Consider the following 17,389-nt stretch of genomic DNA (forward strand, 5'->3'; position numbering starts at 1 on the left):
TTTTGAGAGGAATGTGAGATTCGATATAGGCCAATAGTTTGTCAATATTATCTGGGTCAAGGTTTGGCTTTTTCAAGAGAAGCTTTATTACTGCCACTTTTAGTGAGTTTGGTACACATCCGGTGGATAGAGAGCCGTTTATTATGTTCAACATAGGAGGGCCAAGCACAGGAAGCAGCTCTTTCAGTAGTTTAGTTGGAATAAGGTCCAGTATGCAGCTTGAAGGTTTAGAGGCCATTATAATTTTCATGAATGTGTCAAGAGATATAGGATTCAAAAACTTGAGTGTCTACCTTGATCCTAGGTCCTGGCAGTTCTGTGCAGACTCAGGACAACTGAGCTTTGGAGAAATATGCAGATTTAAAGAGGAGTCCTTAATTTGCTTTTGTAATGATCATGATCTTTTCGTCAAGGATGTTCATGAATTTATCACTGCTGAAGTGAAAGCTATCCTTTCTTGGGGATTGCTGCTTTTTAGTCAGCTTTGAGACAGTATCAAAAATACATTTTGGATTGTTCTTATTCTCCTCAATTAATTTGAAAAAAATAGGATGATCAAGCAGCAGTGAGGGCTCTTAGATCCTGCACGGTACTGTCTTTCCAAGCTAGTCAGAAGACTTGCAGTTTAGTGTAGCGCCATTTCCATTCCAATTTTCTGGAAGCTTGCTTCAGGGCTCGGGTATTTTCTGTATTCCAAGGAACTAGTTTCTTATGACAAAAGTTTTTAGGGGTGTGACTGCATATAGGGTATTACGCAAGATTAAATTTAGTTCACCAGTTAGGTGGTTACTCTGATGTCCTAGGGTAGGTGCAGGGAGTCTGGAAGGGCATCTAGGAATCTTTGTGTTGTCCGAGAATTTATAGCACGGCTTTTGAGGATCTTTGGTTGGAGACATGTTGGACAAAACCCACTGAGTCAATGATGGCTCCGCAAGCCTTTTGGAGTGGGTCTGTGGACTTTTCCATGTGAATATTAAAGTCACCAAAAATTGGAATATTATCTGCCATGACTACAAGGTCTGATAGGAATTCAGGGAACTCAGTGAGGAACGCTGTATAAGGGCCAGGAAGACTGTAAACAGTAGCTATAAAAGGTGATTGAGTAGGCTGCATAGATTTCATGACTAGAAGCTCAAAAGACGAAAACGCAGTAATTTACTTTTTTGTAAATTGAAATGTTCTATCGTAAATGTTAGCAACACCTCCGCCTTTTGCGAGATGCGCAAGGGATATACTCACTAGTGTAACCAGGAGGAGAGGCCTCACAGTAAATTCATCAGGCTTAAGCCGTGTTTCAGTCAGGCCAATCACATCAAGATTATGATCAGTGATTAGTTCATTGACTATAACTGCTTTGGAAGTGAGGGATCTAGCCCTATTTTGAGATGTGAGATATCACAATCTCTTTCAATAATGACAGGAATGGAGGAGGTCTTTATTCCAGTGAGATTGCTAAGGCAAACATCGCCATGTTTATATTTGCCCAACCTAGATCGAGGCACAGACACGGTCTCCATGGGGATAGCTGAGCTGACTACACTGACTGTGCTAGTGGCAGACTCCGCTAAGCTGGCAGGCTGGCTAACAGCCTGCTGCCTGACCTGCACCCTATTTCATTGTGGAGCGAGAGGAGTTAGAGCCCTGTCTATGTTCATAGATGAGATGAAAGCATCCCTCCAGCTAGGATGGAGTCCATCACTCCTCAGCAAGCCAGGCTTGGTCCTGTTTGTGGGTGAGTCCCAGAAAGAGGGACAATTATCTACAATTCTATCTTTTGGGAGAGGCAGGAAACAGTTTTCAACCAGCGATTGAGTTGTGAGACTGTATAGCTCATCACTCCCCCTAACTGGGAAGGGGCCAGAGACAATTACTTGATGCCGACACATCTTTCTAGCTTGTTTACACACTGAAGCTATGTTGTGCTTGGTGATCCTAACATCGTTGGTGGCGACATGGATAACCATATCCCTATACTCTCTACACTCGCCAGTCTTAGCCTTAGCCAGCACCATCTTCAGATTAGCCTTAACATCGGTAGCCCTGTCCCCTGGTAAACAGTGTATGATCGCTGGATAATTATCTGTACTTATTCCTACACTTAAATTACCCTTGCTTAATTATTACATCTGAAGCTAGTCTTGTAGCACGGCTATCCTCACCATAAGGCGATCGTTCTCCTGTATATTATGAGTACAGTGACTGCAACTAGAAGGCATAATGTTAATGCTATTACTTTGCTTCGGCTGGTGGAGGTCCTGTAGAATCATGTCCAGATAAAGCGTCCTGGGGGAAAAATATGAATGAATAAAATAGAGCGAGGGAAAAATGAAAACATAATTGTTTTAATCCAGATATAATGCTATTGTCCCATCCAATGACTTAATGTATTGGGCCCTCCCTTATGTAGAAAATAAAAAAAACATAAAGCATAATGTATATGTGTCTCGGACGTTGGGTTGAAATCCGAAATATAAAATGTCATTCTCCGCAAAGAAAGTGGACAATAAAGCATTCCTCTATAGTAAATAATTGTGTAAAAAATCACCCCCACCCACTCCCTGTGAACATGGTCTGTCCCTGTAGTATGCCACTGCTCTGGGGGGCTTCATCAAGGGCCAGCATATAAAGGATCTGAAGGTGTGGACCAGCCATATGAAGAGGACCATCCAGACTGCAGAGCATCTGGGGATTCCATACGAACAGTGGAAGGCTCTCAATGAGATTGATGCAGTAAGTCACTGTTTACTGCTGAGTTTAAACAAGATTTATACAATAAGTCACTATTTACTGCTAAGTTTAAATGAGATTGATGCATTTAACCACTGTTTACTGTTGAGTTTAAGCATACATTTTATGTGAGTGTGTAATGCATGTATACAGTTTGCAGTGAATGTGTGACCAACTGAGCTAAAGTCAATGCATTGCCCTGAAGAGCAAATGCAAATCTTTCGGTCTCGGTATAGGTTACTCATCACTGTACATGCCCGTACCACTCATTGACATCTTCTCTGCACCGCCATTTCCTCCTCAGGGTGTGTGTGAGGAGTTGACATATGAAGATATCCAGGAGAACCACCCAGAAGAGTTTGCACTGAGAGACCAGGACAAGTACCGGTACCGTTACCCCAAGGGTGAGGTAGGACCTGACTTAATTCACCACACACTGCTTACAAAATACACACAAAATATACACACACTGTACATTACTCAGACAAATTGTGGAGATCTTAGTACAACACCTAGCAGTGGTCCTTCTGTAGCTCAGTTGGTAGAGCATGGCGCTTGTAACGCCAGGGTAGTGGGTTCGATTCCCGGGACCACCCATACGTAGAATGTATGCACACATGACTGTAAGTCGCTTTGGATAAAAGCGTCTGCTAAATGGCATATATATATATATTTTTTTCATAGAACAACACCTAGCGATCATAGTACAACACCTAGTCATCTTAGTACAACATCTAGTGATCATAGTACAACACCTAGTCCTCTTAGTAGAACACCTAGTCCTCTTAGTAGAACACCTAGTCCTCTTAGTAAAACACCTAGTCCTCTTAGTAGAACACTTAGTCCTCTTAGTAAAACACCTAGTCCTCTTAGTAGAACACCTAGTCCTCTTAGTAAAACACCTAGTCCTCTTAGTACAACACCTAGTCATCTTAGTACAACACCTAGTTATCTTAGTACAACACCTAGTCCTCTTAGTAGAACACCTAGTTATCTTAGTAGAACACCTAGTCCTCTTAGTAGAACACCTAGTCCTCTTAGAAAAACACATAGTACTCTTAGTAGAACACCTAGTCCTCTTAGTAGAACACCTAGTCCTCTTAGTAGAACACCTAGTCATCTTAGTAGAACACCTAGTCCTCTTAGTAGAACACCTAGTCATCTTAGTAGAACACCTAGTCCTCTTAGTAAAACACCTAGTCCTCTTAGTAGAACACCTAGCGATCATAGTACAACACCTAGTCATCTTAGTACAACATCTAGTGATCATAGTACAACACCTAGTCATCTAAGTACAACACCGAGTCCTCTTAGTAGAACACCTAGTCCTCTTAGTAGAACACCTAGTCCTCTTAGTAAAACACCTAGTCCTCTTAGTAAAACACCTAGTCCTCTTAGTAAAACACCTAGTCATCTAAGTACAACACCGAGTCCTCTTAGTAGAACACCTAGTCCTCTTAGTAGAACACCTAGTCATCTTAGGAACACCTCCTCTTAGTAAACCTAGTCCTCTTAGTAAAACACCTAGTCCTCTTAGTAAAACACCTAGTCCTCTTAGTAGAACAACACCTAGTCCTCTTAGTCCTCTTAGAAAAACACATAGTACTCTTAGTAGAACACCTAGTCATCTTAGTAGAACACCTAGTCCTCTTAGTAGAACACCTAGCCATCATAGTAGAACACTTAGTCCTCTTAGAAGAACACCTAGTCCTCTTAGTAGAACACCTAGTCCTCTTAGTAGAACACATAGGCTTCTTAGAAGAACACCTAGTCCTCTTAGTAGAACACCTAGTCCTCTTAGTAGAACACCTAGTCATCTTAGTAGGACACCTAGTTATCGTAGTAGAACACCTAGTCATCTTAGTACAACACCTAGTCCTCTTAGTAGAACACCTAGTCCTCTTAGAAGAACACCTAGTCCTCTTAGTAGAACACCTAGTCCTCTTAGTAGAACACCTAGTCCTCTTACACCTAGTCCTCTTAGTAGAACACCTAGCCATCGTAGTAGAACAGTCATCTTAGTTTTAGTAGTCCTCTTAGTAGAACACCTAGTCCTAGTCCCTAATCCTCTTAGTAGAACACCTAGTCCTCTTAGTAGAACACCTAGCCATCGTAGTAGAAGACTTAGTCCTCTTAGAATAACACCTAATCCTCTTAGTAGAACACCTAGTCCTCTTAGAAAAACACCTAGTCTTCTTAGAAGAACACCTAGTCCTCTTAGTAGAACACCTAGCCATCATAGTAGAACACTTAGTCCTCTTAGAATAACACCTAATCCTCTTAGTAGAACACCTAGTCCTCTTAGAAAAACACCTAGTCCTCTTAGAAGAACACCTAATCCTCTTAGTAGAACACCTAGCCATCATAGTAGAACACTTAGTCCTCTTAGAATAACACCTAATCATCTTAGTAGAACACCTAGTCATCTTAGTATAACACCTAGTCATCTTAGTAGAACACCTAGTCATCTTAGTAGAACACCTAGTCCTCTTAGAATAACACCTAATACTCTTAGTAGAACACCTAGTCCTCTTAGTAGAACACCTAGCCATCATAGTAGAACACTTAGTCCTCTTAGAAGAACACCTAATCGTCTTAGTAGAACACCTAGTCCTCTTAGAAGAACACCTAGTCCTCTTAGTAGAACACCTAGTCATCTTAGTAGAACACCTAATCCTCTTAGTAGAACACCTAGTCCTCTTAGAAGAACACCTAGTCCTCTTAGTAGAACACCTAGTCCTCTTAGTAGAACACCTAGCCATCGTAGTAGAACAGTTTGTCCTCTTAGTAGAACACCTAGTCCTCTTAGTAGAACACATAGGCCTCTTAGAAGAACACCTAGTCCTCTTAGTAGAACACCTAGTCCTCTTAGTAGAACACCTAGTCATCTTAGTAGGACACCTAGTTATCGTAGTAGAACACCTAGTCATCTTAGTACAACACCTAATCCTCTTAGTACAACACCTAGTCCTCTTAGTAGAACACCTAGTTATCTTAGTACATCTTAGCTACCCTAGTAGAGGTGGATCTGAGTGACTGGGAAAGATAATTAAAGATGATTTTCTTTATTGTCACATACACCGGATAGGTGTAGTGAAATGTGTGGGTCAGCCATGGTAGTACGGCGCCCCTGGAACAGATTAGGGTGAAGTGCTTTGCTCAAGGGCACATACAACAGATTTTTGACCTTGTCTGCTCAAGAATTCAAACGTTTCCAGCTGGAACCAAGCCGAGCTGGTAAGGAAAGAAAGAAAATAGATAGCATGGTGTGGTTCAGGTTGGTGCAATAGTATGAAGAAGGTACATTTCCTGGTGCAATAGTATGAAGAAGGTACATTTCCTGTTGCAATAGAATGAAAAAGGTACACTTCATTTTCCTCTCTCTACCACAGTCGTATGAAGACCTGGTCCACCGTCTGGAGCCAGTGATCATGGAGCTGGAGAGACAGGAGAATGTGCTGGTCGTGTGTCACCAAGCCGTCATGCGTTGTCTGCTGGCCTACTTACTAGACAAAACCGCAGGTACTTTACAGTCCAAAATACATGGATTCATTTAGCATTGTCTTGTGGTAATTTGTAAGTCGCTCTGGATAAGAGCGTCTGCTAAATGACTTAAATGTAAATGTAAATGTAATGAAGTTGGTCATGTCTAAGACTATCTCGTCACTCAGAACCAAATCTCGCATGCGCACTGGACTTGAGACTACTTTTTTTCCCCACAGATGAGTTACCATACCTAAAATGTCCTCTTCATACTGTGCTCAAACTTACACCGGTGGCCTATGGTAAGTTGTTGTTCCAATTGGACTTGAACAAATTCACATGCTGTAATTGGATCCAACAATTTCACTCATATCTCTTTCTCATGGTACAGGGTGTAGAGTGGAGCACATTTGCCTAAACATTGAGGCAGTCAACACGCACAGAGAGAGACCTGGGGTAAGCTTTACAAAACGTATCCATTTATTCCAAGCACAATAGGAAAATGTTATAAGAGATTTCACAAATCTAACAGTGTGACTCCATGTGTGTTGTTGTTATAGAATGTGGACATAACCAGAAACCCAGAAGAGGCGCTGAAGACTATTCCTGACCACTTTTGAATATGATTTAGAGGATATGGACTCTAGGACCGTACTGAACCAGCAATATTATATTTTCAAGTTTTAACTTTATTGCTCGATCAATTATGTCTTAGTACCTTTTCCCGATTAAACTTGTCAAAATCAGCAAGTGTCAAAGGGGAAAAAGATAAGGAAGAAGACTAGATGAATAGAAGGTCAAAAAGGACAAACCCCACTGCCCCCGGAAACAGTGAGGGGGAAATGGACATTCTGCCTCCAACATGGGACGGCTAAAGCCCAGTACTGTATGAGTGTTGTTGACTGACCTATAACGTCCAATAAATGTGCATCAGTCTGCTCTGTCTTACCCTGGAGTCTCATGGTGAAGTGCAGTCGGACAGGCTGTGTGAGAGGTGGTTTGGCATGGTATTGTCACTAGAGTGTGAAAGAGGCCAGACAATTCTGACATTAGGCTACAGGATGACAAATGTAAAATGTCCTCCATTCTAGTAGATTAATAAACACATCTTCTGTTACTTAATGATACATGTCTGACTAATTATTAACATCATGAACAGTTCCCAAACAAACAACATGTTTACATTTTAGCAGACTTATAGTAGTGAGTGGGTACATTTTAGCAGACTCTCTGGTCTTATAGTAGTGAGTGGGTACATTTTAGCAGACTCTCTGGTCTTATAGTAGTGAGTGGGTACATTTTAGCAGACTCTCGTCTTATAGTAGTGAGTGGGTACATTTTAGCAGACTCTCTAGTCTTATAGTTGTGAGTGGGTACATTTTAGCAGACTCTCTGGTCTTATAGTAGTGAGTGGGTACATTTTAGCAGACTCTCGTCTTATAGTAGTGAGTGGGTACATTTTAGCAGACTTATAGTAGTGAGTGGGTACATTTTAGCAGACTCTCTGGTCTTATAGTAGTGAGTGGGTACATTTTAGCAGACTTATAGTAGTGAGTGGGTACATTTTAGCAGACTCTCTGGTCTTATAGTAGTGAGTGGGTACATTTTAGCAGACTCTCTCGTCTTATAGTAGTGAGTGGGTACATTTTAGCAGACTCTCTGGTCTTATAGTAGTGAGTGGGTACATTTTAGCAGACTTATAGTAGTGAGTGGGTACATTTTAGCAGACTCTCTGGTCTTATAGTAGTGAGTGGGTACATTTTAGCAGACTCTCTCGTCTTATAGTAGTGAGTGGGTACATTTTAGCAGACTCTCTGGTCTTATAGTAGTGAGTGGGTACATTTTAGCAGACTTATAGTAGTGAGTGGGTACATTTTAGCAGACTCTCTGGTCTTATAGTAGTGAGAGGGTACATTTTAGCAGACTTATAGTAGTGAGTGGGTACATTTTAGCAGACTCTCTGGTCTTATAGTAGTGAGTGGGTACATTTTAGCAGACTTATAGTAGTGAGTGGGTACATTTTAGCAGACTCTCTGGTCTTATAGTAGTGAGTGGGTACATTTTAGATTATTTTTTTCCACACTGGTCCCACATGGGCATTGAACCCACAACCCTGGTGTTGCAAGCACCATGATCTACCAACCAAGCCACACAGGACTTGATGGATGTGAAAAACGGTGTGACTTTGCTAAAGGAGTCTCTTGGCTTGGCTAGATGTGCAACACTACTGATGACATATTTTTAAGAAAACTTGTTGACAATAAATACATTTGTGACAAAGGTATACGATACCACTAGTTAAGACAAAGAGTTTATTGTACTGAATAAGTGGAACTAGATTTATGAAATAAATGGTGAAATTAAAATAAATTGCCCCACCAATTTTTATAAATGTTTTACAGATCATGCAAACTTGTATTAGAGCCTAGATGTCAGATAGTCATGTATACAAATTAAAAATACTTGTTTTACATTTTTGTCGGCCTATGTTGTAGCCTATTTATTTGTATGTCAGGGTGGTATAGCTTCTTTATAGGGTCCCATTGTGGAATTGAGAAAGGGACAAGAGCAGAGAGTTTGGGATGTTTTTCTGTCAAACTGTCGACATTCATGGGTTAATAATTTGTCATTTCTTCTCATGCTGCTGATGGCAACAGTGCGCGAAATATCCAGTTATGTACACTCGAGGATACACTACCGAACTCAACTCTTGCAACTTTGCGCCCACTGATTTTCTTTTGAGTTTTCATCTGAATATCTGTCAGTTATAAATTATACTTCAACTTATTTTAGGTTATTTATTCATAGGTTACAAAACGATTAAAATAAAGTGGAGGGAGGGGAACGAGTCGACTGCCCCTTGCAAAACTAACTTGTGTAATATGTGAGGCTTGTACTCCTACCGCGCGCTGTGTATACGCACTGGATCTCTCTCACTGACTGGCAACGTGAGACCACTGGCAACATAACGTTTTTCATCTCGGAGACAAAAGTATATGACCATGGGGAAAGTGGATTTAAAAATCCGTTGTATTTTCTTTTTCATCATCATCTCAGGCCAGCGGGGATTTTCAGAGGAATTTGGAGCACACCAGGGTGCAAAAGGCATACTTTTACAGGTGAGAATTATTGTATATTCCTATGGGACTGGACTAATATTGGAAATGAATTTACATTTCTATGGGACTGAATTAATATAGGAAACTCTTGAAAAACATGCTACTCAGTCAAGACAGCCTCAAAAATCATGTTTTTTTTCTTCATAATTGATCCACGGTCAGCTTTCACCCCTTATACTACGCTACATTCCTTTTTGCACTCAATATGTCATTTTTCTACTCGAGTGAGGGTGTAACTTTACTGCACATTACTTTGGGATACAGTGCCTTCAGAAAGTATTCGTACCCTTGACTTATTCCACATTTTGTTGTGTTACTGCCGACATTAACATTAAAAATAGATGAAATATATATGTTCCAACCCATCTACACACAATACCCAACATGACAAAATGAAAACATGTTTATAGAATTGTTTTGCAAATGTATTGAAAAAGAATTACAGAAATGTCTAATTTACATAAGTATTCACATCCCTGAATCAATACATGTTAGAATCACCTTTGGCATCGATTACACATGTGAGCTTTTCTGGGTAAGTCTCTAAGTGGTTTGCACACCTGAATTGTACAATATTTGCACATTATTCCTTTAAAAAATATTCAAGCTCTGTCAGGTTGGTTGTTTCAAGTCCATTTTCAAGTCTTGCCATAGATTTTCAATACGATTAAAGTCCAACTGTAACAAGGCCACTCAGGAACATTCAATGTCGTCTTGGTAAGCAACTCCAGTGTATATTTGGCCTTGTGTTTTAGGTTATTGTCCTGCTGAAGGTGAATTTGTCTCCCAGTGTCTGTTGGAATATAGACTGAAGCAGGTTTTCCTTTAGGATTTTGCCTGTGCGTAGCTCTACTCCATTTCAGTGATTTGTTTTGTTGAATTAGCCCCAAATATAACACTTTGTATTCAGGACAAGTTCATTTCTTTGCCAAATTGTTTGCAGTTTTACTTTAGTGCCTTATTGCAAACAGGATATATGGAGTAACTACAATGTTGTTGATCCATCCTCAGTTGTCTCCTATCACAGCCATTCAACTCTGTAACTATTTTAAAGTCACCATTGGCCTCATGGTGAAATAACTGAGTGGTTTTCTTCCTCTCCAGCAACTGAGTTAGAAAGGATGCCTGTATCTCTGTAGTGACAAAGTGTAATAAATAACTTTCCATGCTGAAAGGAAGATTCCATTTCAGTTTATTTTTTGTTGTTGCCATCTACCAATATGTGACCTTCTTTGCGAGGCATTGGAAAACCTTCCTGGTCTTTGTTGTTGAATCGTTGTTTGAAATTCACTGGGCTACAAAGATGAGGTAGTCATTCAAAAATCATGTTAAACACTATTATTGCACACAGAGTGAGTCAATGCAACTTATTACGTGACTAGATAAGCATAATATTTACTCCTGAACATATTTAGGCTTGCCATAACAAAGGGGTTGAATACTTAATGACTCAAGACAAATTCATTTAATTTGTAAAAATGTCACAAAACCTACACTATATATACAAAAGTATGTGGACTCCCCATCAAATTAGTGGATTTGGCTATTTCAGGCACACCTGTTGCTGACAATTGAGCACACAGCCATGCAAGCTCCATAGACAAACATTGGCAGTAGAATGGCCTTACTGAAGAGCTCAGTGACTTTCAACGTGGCACCGTCATTGGATGTCAGTTTGTCAAATTTTTGCCCTGCTAGAGCTGACCCGGTGAACTGTAAGTGTTTTTATTGTGCAGTGGAAACGGCTAGGCTTCACAAGCTCACATAACAGGACCACCGAGTGCAAAAGTGCGTAACATGTAAAAATCATCTGTCCTCAGTTGCAACACTCACTACCGAGTTCCAAACTGCCTCTGGAAGCAACGTCAGCACAAAAACTGTTAGTCGGGACCTTCATGAAATGGGTTTCCATGGCCGAGCAGACGCACTCAAGCCTACGATCACCAAGCGTCGGCTGGAGTGGTGTAAAGCTCACCGCCATTGGACTCTGAAGCAGTCTAAATGCGTTCTCTGGAGTGATGAATCACGCTTCACCATCTGGCAGTGCAACGGACTAATCTGGGTTTGGTGAATGCCAGGAGAAAGCTACCTGCCCCAATGCATGGAACCAACTGTAAAGTTTGGTGGAGGAGGAATAATGGTCTGAGGCTGGTTTTCATGTTCGAGCTAGGCCCCTTAGTTCAAGTGAAGGGAAACCTTCACACTACAGCATACAATGACATTCTAGAAGATTCTGTGCTTCCAACTTTGTGGCAACAGTTTGGGGAAGGCCCTTTCCTGTTTCAGCATGACAATGCCCGCGTGCACAAAGCGAGGTCCATACAGAAATGGTTTGTCGAGATCAGTGTGGAAGAACTTGACTGGCCTGCACAGAGACCTGACCTCAACCCCATTTAACACCATTTGGGATGAATTGGAACGCCGACTGCCAGTCAGGCCTAATCACCCAAAGTCCCTGCAGAAATGTTTCAACATCTAGTGGAAAGCCTTCACAGTAGAGTGGAGGCTGTTATAGCAGCAAAAAGGGGACAAACTCCATATTAATGCCGATGATCTTGGAATGAGATGTTCGACGAGCAGGTGTCCACATACTTTTGGTAATGTAGTGTAATTCCACTTTGACATAATGGGGTATTGTGTGTAGGCCATTGGCACAAAATCTCAATTTATTCCATTTTAAGTTCAGGCTGTAACACAACAAAATGTGGAAAAAGTCAAAGGTTGTGAGTACTTTCTGAAGGCTCTGCATATGGCAGATGTGAATACGATTATGAAATGGAAACACATAATAAACATAGTAACACATAATATAGCCTACATTTACATTCATTTAAAATAAAGTTTCTATTTCACCTAAAATGTATATTAAAATTGTCACTGAAGAATGAACCCCGGCCTGCAAATTAAAATGTTTTCGTCTCTTTAAAGGTATTTGATTGTGTTGTATATCTTGGAAATGTGGTAAAGTATTGACACAACAATGATTTGTGATCTAAATGAACATTTGAAACCGAACCTGCACCTCTGTGTACAGTGAAAGCATTTATTTAAAGTTACCCCTTCATTCATGAATAGCTTCGATTCATCTTATTTTGACACAGAAATATTGACCCAACACCACACATAGATTCTGGAGATTAATTTAAAAGGAGGGGATTTTGTAAGGTAACCCTTGTTAGAATGTTGTCACTTTTCTAAGTCAAGTTCTCCTCTTTAATACAACTTATTATCGTAGATAAGGACCTAAATGTACTAACTTACATTTTAAATCATCTTCTTTCCCATACAGTGATAGGAAATTGTGTGGAAGCTTAAACATTTTGGAATAATGATGGCTTTAGGGCAACTCTGTGGTCTTAAGTCACTACTAAGCTAGCTTTTATGAATCTATTAAGATTTTAAAGCTTTGCACAATGTTCAGAGGACATCAGCTTGTTTTGATTACATTTTTCCAAACTACAGGACTCCAGAAATCTGTTACTGTCAGGGCACTGGTGTGAATAAATGTTCCTTACTGCTGTGCTCAATCCTATAGTTAGGATTCATTACACTTTTATTAACTTTCGCTCTGTTATTTTCTCTCCAGAGAGTGAGACGCCAGAGCAAAGCAGCTAAATCTGTGGTGAGTATGAGCTACATGAAACAGCCTGTTGTTCATGACCCAGTCCCAGTGGAATGTGTCATAAGCAAAACAAAACATTCAAATCAGGGATATCTGGCTAGTGACAAAAGTGTCGGCTTAGGGCCCCGCATGACCAACAAAATCAATGGGGCCCCCTGGAGGTCAAGGCCCTTGGGCACGTGCCCTGCCTGCCAGGTTGATCATTCGGCCACGATTATTACAAGTTTACTGTAGATACTGTCGCTGGCTAGACTAACTAGACTAATTTACCAATCCATTTTTATTTTTTACTAACCGTGTAATAGAGTGACTGTCAGTGAGTGACATATAACAAGAGGAAAACTCATCAGTAAATTGAATCTTCCCACCAAAAAAGTAGCTACATGCCTGCTGACAGTCACTCAATTAGCCAGTGATGTAATGTACTTAAGTAAAAAATACTTTAAAGTACTACTTAAGTAGTTTTTTGGAGTATCTGGACTTCACTTATTTTTGCCAACTTTTACTTTCCTAAAGAAAATAATGTACTTTTTACTTCATACACCCAAAAGTACTCGTTACAATTTGACAGGAAAATTGTCCTATTCACGCACTTATCAAGAGAAACTCCCTGGTCATCCCTACTGCCTCTGATCAGGCAGACTCACTTAACACAAATGTTTCATTTGTAAATTATGTCTGAGTGTTGGAGTGTACCCCTGGCTATCTGTAAATGGAAAAATGTAATTGTTCCATCTGGTTTGCTTAATATCAGGAATTTATCATTTTACTTTTACTTTTGATATTTATAAGTATATTTTAACAGTTCCATTTACTTTTGATACTTGAGTATATTTAAAACCAAATACTTTTAGACTTTTACCGAAGTAGTATTTTACTGGGTGATTTTCACTTTAACTTGAGTCATATTCTATTATGGTATCTTTTACTCAAGTATATTCATTAAGTACTTTTTCCACCACTAGCCCTTGTCAGCAACATTTTATAGATGGCTTTAAAACTGCTAAATGTTCTCTCCGTCCCATGGCATAATGTGAAGAACTGCAGGAAATTAGTTTTGAAAGTGCAACATTTTCTCTCCATCTCATAGGAAAATGTTTAGATTTGTATTAAATATGCTTTAAAACTGAATTTCTTTCTCTCAGACCCATGGCAAAATGAATAGAATTGCCTGAAATTAGTTTTAAAACTGCTAAATGTTTTCTCTGCCCCATGGAAACATTTGTAGAGTTGCAGAAATTATGCTTTAAAAATGTTTTCTCAATGCCCCATGCTACTCCACATTGGTTCAACGTAATTACGTGGAAACAACTTTTCTTTTTCAAAATAGTGTCAAAATTGACTACAAAGTGTAAAATAGGATACTTTTGGTCATAAAGTCAGTCTCGTCAAAACTGAGATTTGCGAGATGATAGGGAAACATTTTATGTCACGCAATGAATTGTCTCATAACAGTTTTCTATTGGTTGGGTTTGTTTTAATCCTGCCCACCTGCTCACAGCTGGCAGCACCCAATAAATATTCCTATGGGGCTAGTGAGGGACCATCAGTAAATTACACACTGTACATGGGACAATATTTTAAAAGGTCAATATCGACAAATAACAATGACTTGAAAATCTCCAACCACCTACAAATTGTAGAAATGCATATTTGAATGTCGAAAGCATTTAATGAGACAACTGAAAAATGTGCAACATGAAAATGTTGTCCCATTTACATTGCGTAGTTCATTGACTGTCCCTATCTATCCCCAGAGCTAGGCTATTCAAAGTCAAAACAACTTTGCCATGGTAGCGCACCAGCCAGCTGAAGCTAATTGGTTAAATAATTTGGCTTACACTTCCCACCTGCGAACACACACAAGAGACCCCCACATCAAACCCAACCCTGAACCAACTCATATTTGAATTCAGTTTATTAATGAACCAAATCTAAAACAAGGCAACATCAGGAAATGTATAGCAATATGATGATTAAAGGCACTAGTATTAGGTTAGGAAAAAGTCATGAAGCAAGTGAAGATCTACCTATCACTCTCATTGCAATCTGCAGTTATAACCTGTGTGCCACACATAGTAAGAAACCCTACAGTGCTCAATGGAGGCAACACTTTATTTGATGCTTTGAATGTTGACAGTGACAGAATGTAAATAATCCATTATTACACTAAATTGATAGGTCTCTGATGTGTCAGAAAGCTTGTCCACTGTCTTTGATACCAGTGAGTAACGAAAAACCTGTCTGTCTGTCTGTCTGTGTCCTGGCCTAGCAGTAATGTGGCCCAGCTGACCAGATTGGTCTCAGCAGGGCCCAGAATTAGCCAAGTAAACAAGGGGGTGGGAGGGATATCTTGCAGAGTGTGGCTTTGTATCATTTGTCTAAACTTGTCAAGCCACTGAAGCCAGGGTAAAAAGCCCAGTAATAGTTGGATTTCCAATTTCAAAAGAGCCTGATCAGGACTCAAACCTGGGTCTTCTCAACTGTCAGTCAAACAGCCATTACACCAAGAAGTCCAAAGCTCCTCATGAGGTCACTATTGGTTTTGTACTAGGGTAGCTATATAAAGATTTCATCAGATCAAATGTACATGTTAGTTGCTGAAGGTTTGGTGTGTCTTGTGTGTTCACAGCTGAAGGTGACAGACTACCATGTGAGGTGTTCTGTCGTGTCTCGCTACGCCCACACCACAATCCAAAGCTCTGTGTGGAACCAGCTACCTGTCACCAAGGAGGCAGCCTTTGAGGTGGACCTGCCCTCTGCTGCATTCATCTCCAACTTCACCATGTGAGTCAGAATCACACACTTCAAGTCAAGTTTACTTATTATCCTCTCTCTCTCTCTTGTGTTCTTATAAGACACCTCATCACAGGTAGTGGGCATGTAATCAAATTAATTGTTCTTTCCCTTGGAATTATATCCTTCTTGCCTGGGTCCCAGTCTGTTTCTGCTCCCTTGCCAACTCCTTATGCTTGACAATGAGGGACGAGGAGTTGGCATTATAGCACAAACATACTGGCACTCAGGCTATTGTCCTTCAGGATCAAAAGGACTTTTACTTTCAACTGTGAAGGGGATCGTTCACATGCGGGAGACAGTATGACTCACCTCAGAGAGTATAACATTTAATTAGTACATAGAAATATAGAAAAAAGTAAATAAACAAAACAAATCCTGTACACCAGTCAGGTCAGTGGTTCCAAATAAAAACTTCAAAGGAATTATGTCAGGAACTGACATTCCGTCCAGTGTGGAAAGGAGACACATCATTTGATGTGTAAACATTACAGACACAACGAGGAACCGCAGTCTGTAGTTGGGTTTGGGAGCAGAAGCGTCTCAGAAGGGGGAAGACTCGGAGGGACCTTAGAACCAGATGAATACCTGGCTTTATAAATGTACGTCGGAAAGTTCTAAGAAAAAATGACAGGACGTTGGCCTGTTTTCTTCCCCCTCTCTCTCCTGCGAAGTCTACCAAGGCATTGAGCCAAGGTACACGTGCACGCACGCACGCACACACATACAACTACATACTGACACACAGCCTACACATGTCACGCACAGACCCATTTACATGTAGTTTTAGTTTAACATGCATAGAGTCTCATAATCTCTTTTACTGTCAGTCACACACTCGACACACTCGACACAGGGCCGCCTGCTCGTCACCAACTAACTCAGTGGGAAAATAGCTGTGCGACTCTATTTCTTAGTTCAGTTGCATTTCTCAACGTGGGACTGAGGGCCTTGTGTTCTGTGTGTAGGTCACTCAATTGCAGCCGTTCCCAGTTCCCAGCTACACATACATACAGGCCGCTATATTTTCCACCCTGATAAACCCAACATTCCATTCTGCTCTGTGTCTGAAACAAGACTTGCTTCAAGGCTGCAGTTTATTTCGGTCCCTGTTGGTTATTATTTTAATATATTTGTTCAAAGGACCTTATTTTAGCACATAAACTGTATGGTTCGGATTAAGGTCTTTCCAGTAACCAGGTATGGGTCCCAAATGCCACTCTATTCCCTATATACAGTGCATTTTTAAAGTATTCAGATCCCTTGACTTTATCCACATTTTGTTACGTTACAGACTTATTTTTACGAATAAATCTACACACAATACCCCATAATGACAATCAGAAAAACAGGCCTTTAGAAAAAACTGAAATGAGACTCGAAATTGAGCTCAGGTGCATCCTGTTTCCATTTATCATCCTTAAGATGTTTTTACAACTTGATTGGAATCCACCTATAGTAAATTAAATTAATTAGACATGATTTGGAAAGACACACACCTGTCTATATAAGGTCCCACAGTTGACAGCGCATGTCCGAGCAAAAACGAAGCCATGAGGTCAAAGGAATTGTCCGTAGAGCTCAGAGTCAGGATTGTGTTGAGGCACAGATCTGGTGAAGGGTACCAACAAATGTCTACAGC

General features: G+C 40.3%; 2 protein-coding genes and 1 long non-coding RNA gene across 10 annotated transcripts in view; 2 read left to right on the forward strand and 1 right to left on the reverse strand.

The window, feature by feature from the left end:
• Positions 1-8,681, forward strand: part of LOC118360710 (6-phosphofructo-2-kinase/fructose-2,6-bisphosphatase-like) — a 28,520-nt gene extending 19,839 nt beyond the window's left edge. For all 4 annotated transcript variants that reach the window (XM_035740045.2, XM_035740043.2, XM_035740044.2 and 1 more), the window contains exons 9-14: positions 2,584-2,730; positions 3,032-3,136; positions 6,120-6,249; positions 6,450-6,512; positions 6,602-6,666; positions 6,771-8,681. In XM_035740045.2, the coding sequence (XP_035595938.1) occupies positions 2,584-2,730; positions 3,032-3,136; positions 6,120-6,249; positions 6,450-6,512; positions 6,602-6,666; positions 6,771-6,830 (570 nt within the window). In that variant the 3' untranslated portion in view covers positions 6,831-8,681. The remainder of the gene's footprint in view (positions 1-2,583; positions 2,731-3,031; positions 3,137-6,119; positions 6,250-6,449; positions 6,513-6,601; positions 6,667-6,770) is intronic.
• On the reverse strand, positions 3,578-5,561 carry LOC127913231 (uncharacterized). 2 transcript variants are annotated; one of them, XR_008085348.1, is made up of 5 exons: positions 5,524-5,561; positions 5,335-5,376; positions 4,348-4,431; positions 3,735-3,818; positions 3,578-3,671 (listed from the first exon to the last, which is right to left on the reverse strand). It is a non-coding gene; the product is annotated as an uncharacterized LOC127913231 (long non-coding RNA). The 2 variants fall into 2 exon arrangements; XR_008085349.1 differs by lacking the exons at positions 5,335-5,376; positions 5,524-5,561 and adding an exon at positions 4,621-4,669.
• A 197-nt stretch (positions 8,682-8,878) lies between the features above and the next one.
• LOC118360707 (inter-alpha-trypsin inhibitor heavy chain H6-like) overlaps positions 8,879-17,389 on the forward strand; it is a 33,940-nt gene continuing 25,429 nt past the window's right edge. For 3 of the 4 annotated variants that reach the window (XM_035740035.1, XM_035740036.1, XM_052485042.1), the window contains exons 1-3: positions 8,879-9,329; positions 12,916-12,951; positions 15,584-15,738. In XM_035740035.1, the coding sequence (XP_035595928.1) occupies positions 9,207-9,329; positions 12,916-12,951; positions 15,584-15,738 (314 nt within the window). In that variant the 5' untranslated portion in view covers positions 8,879-9,206. Of the gene's footprint in view, positions 9,330-12,915; positions 12,952-15,583; positions 15,739-17,389 lie in introns of those variants that run through there. The other variant, XM_035740037.2, reaches the window with a different exon arrangement.

Source organism: Oncorhynchus keta, chromosome 28 (assembly GCF_023373465.1).
Source record: "Oncorhynchus keta strain PuntledgeMale-10-30-2019 chromosome 28, Oket_V2, whole genome shotgun sequence".
NCBI classification, from domain to species: Eukaryota; Metazoa; Chordata; class Actinopteri; order Salmoniformes; family Salmonidae; genus Oncorhynchus; species Oncorhynchus keta.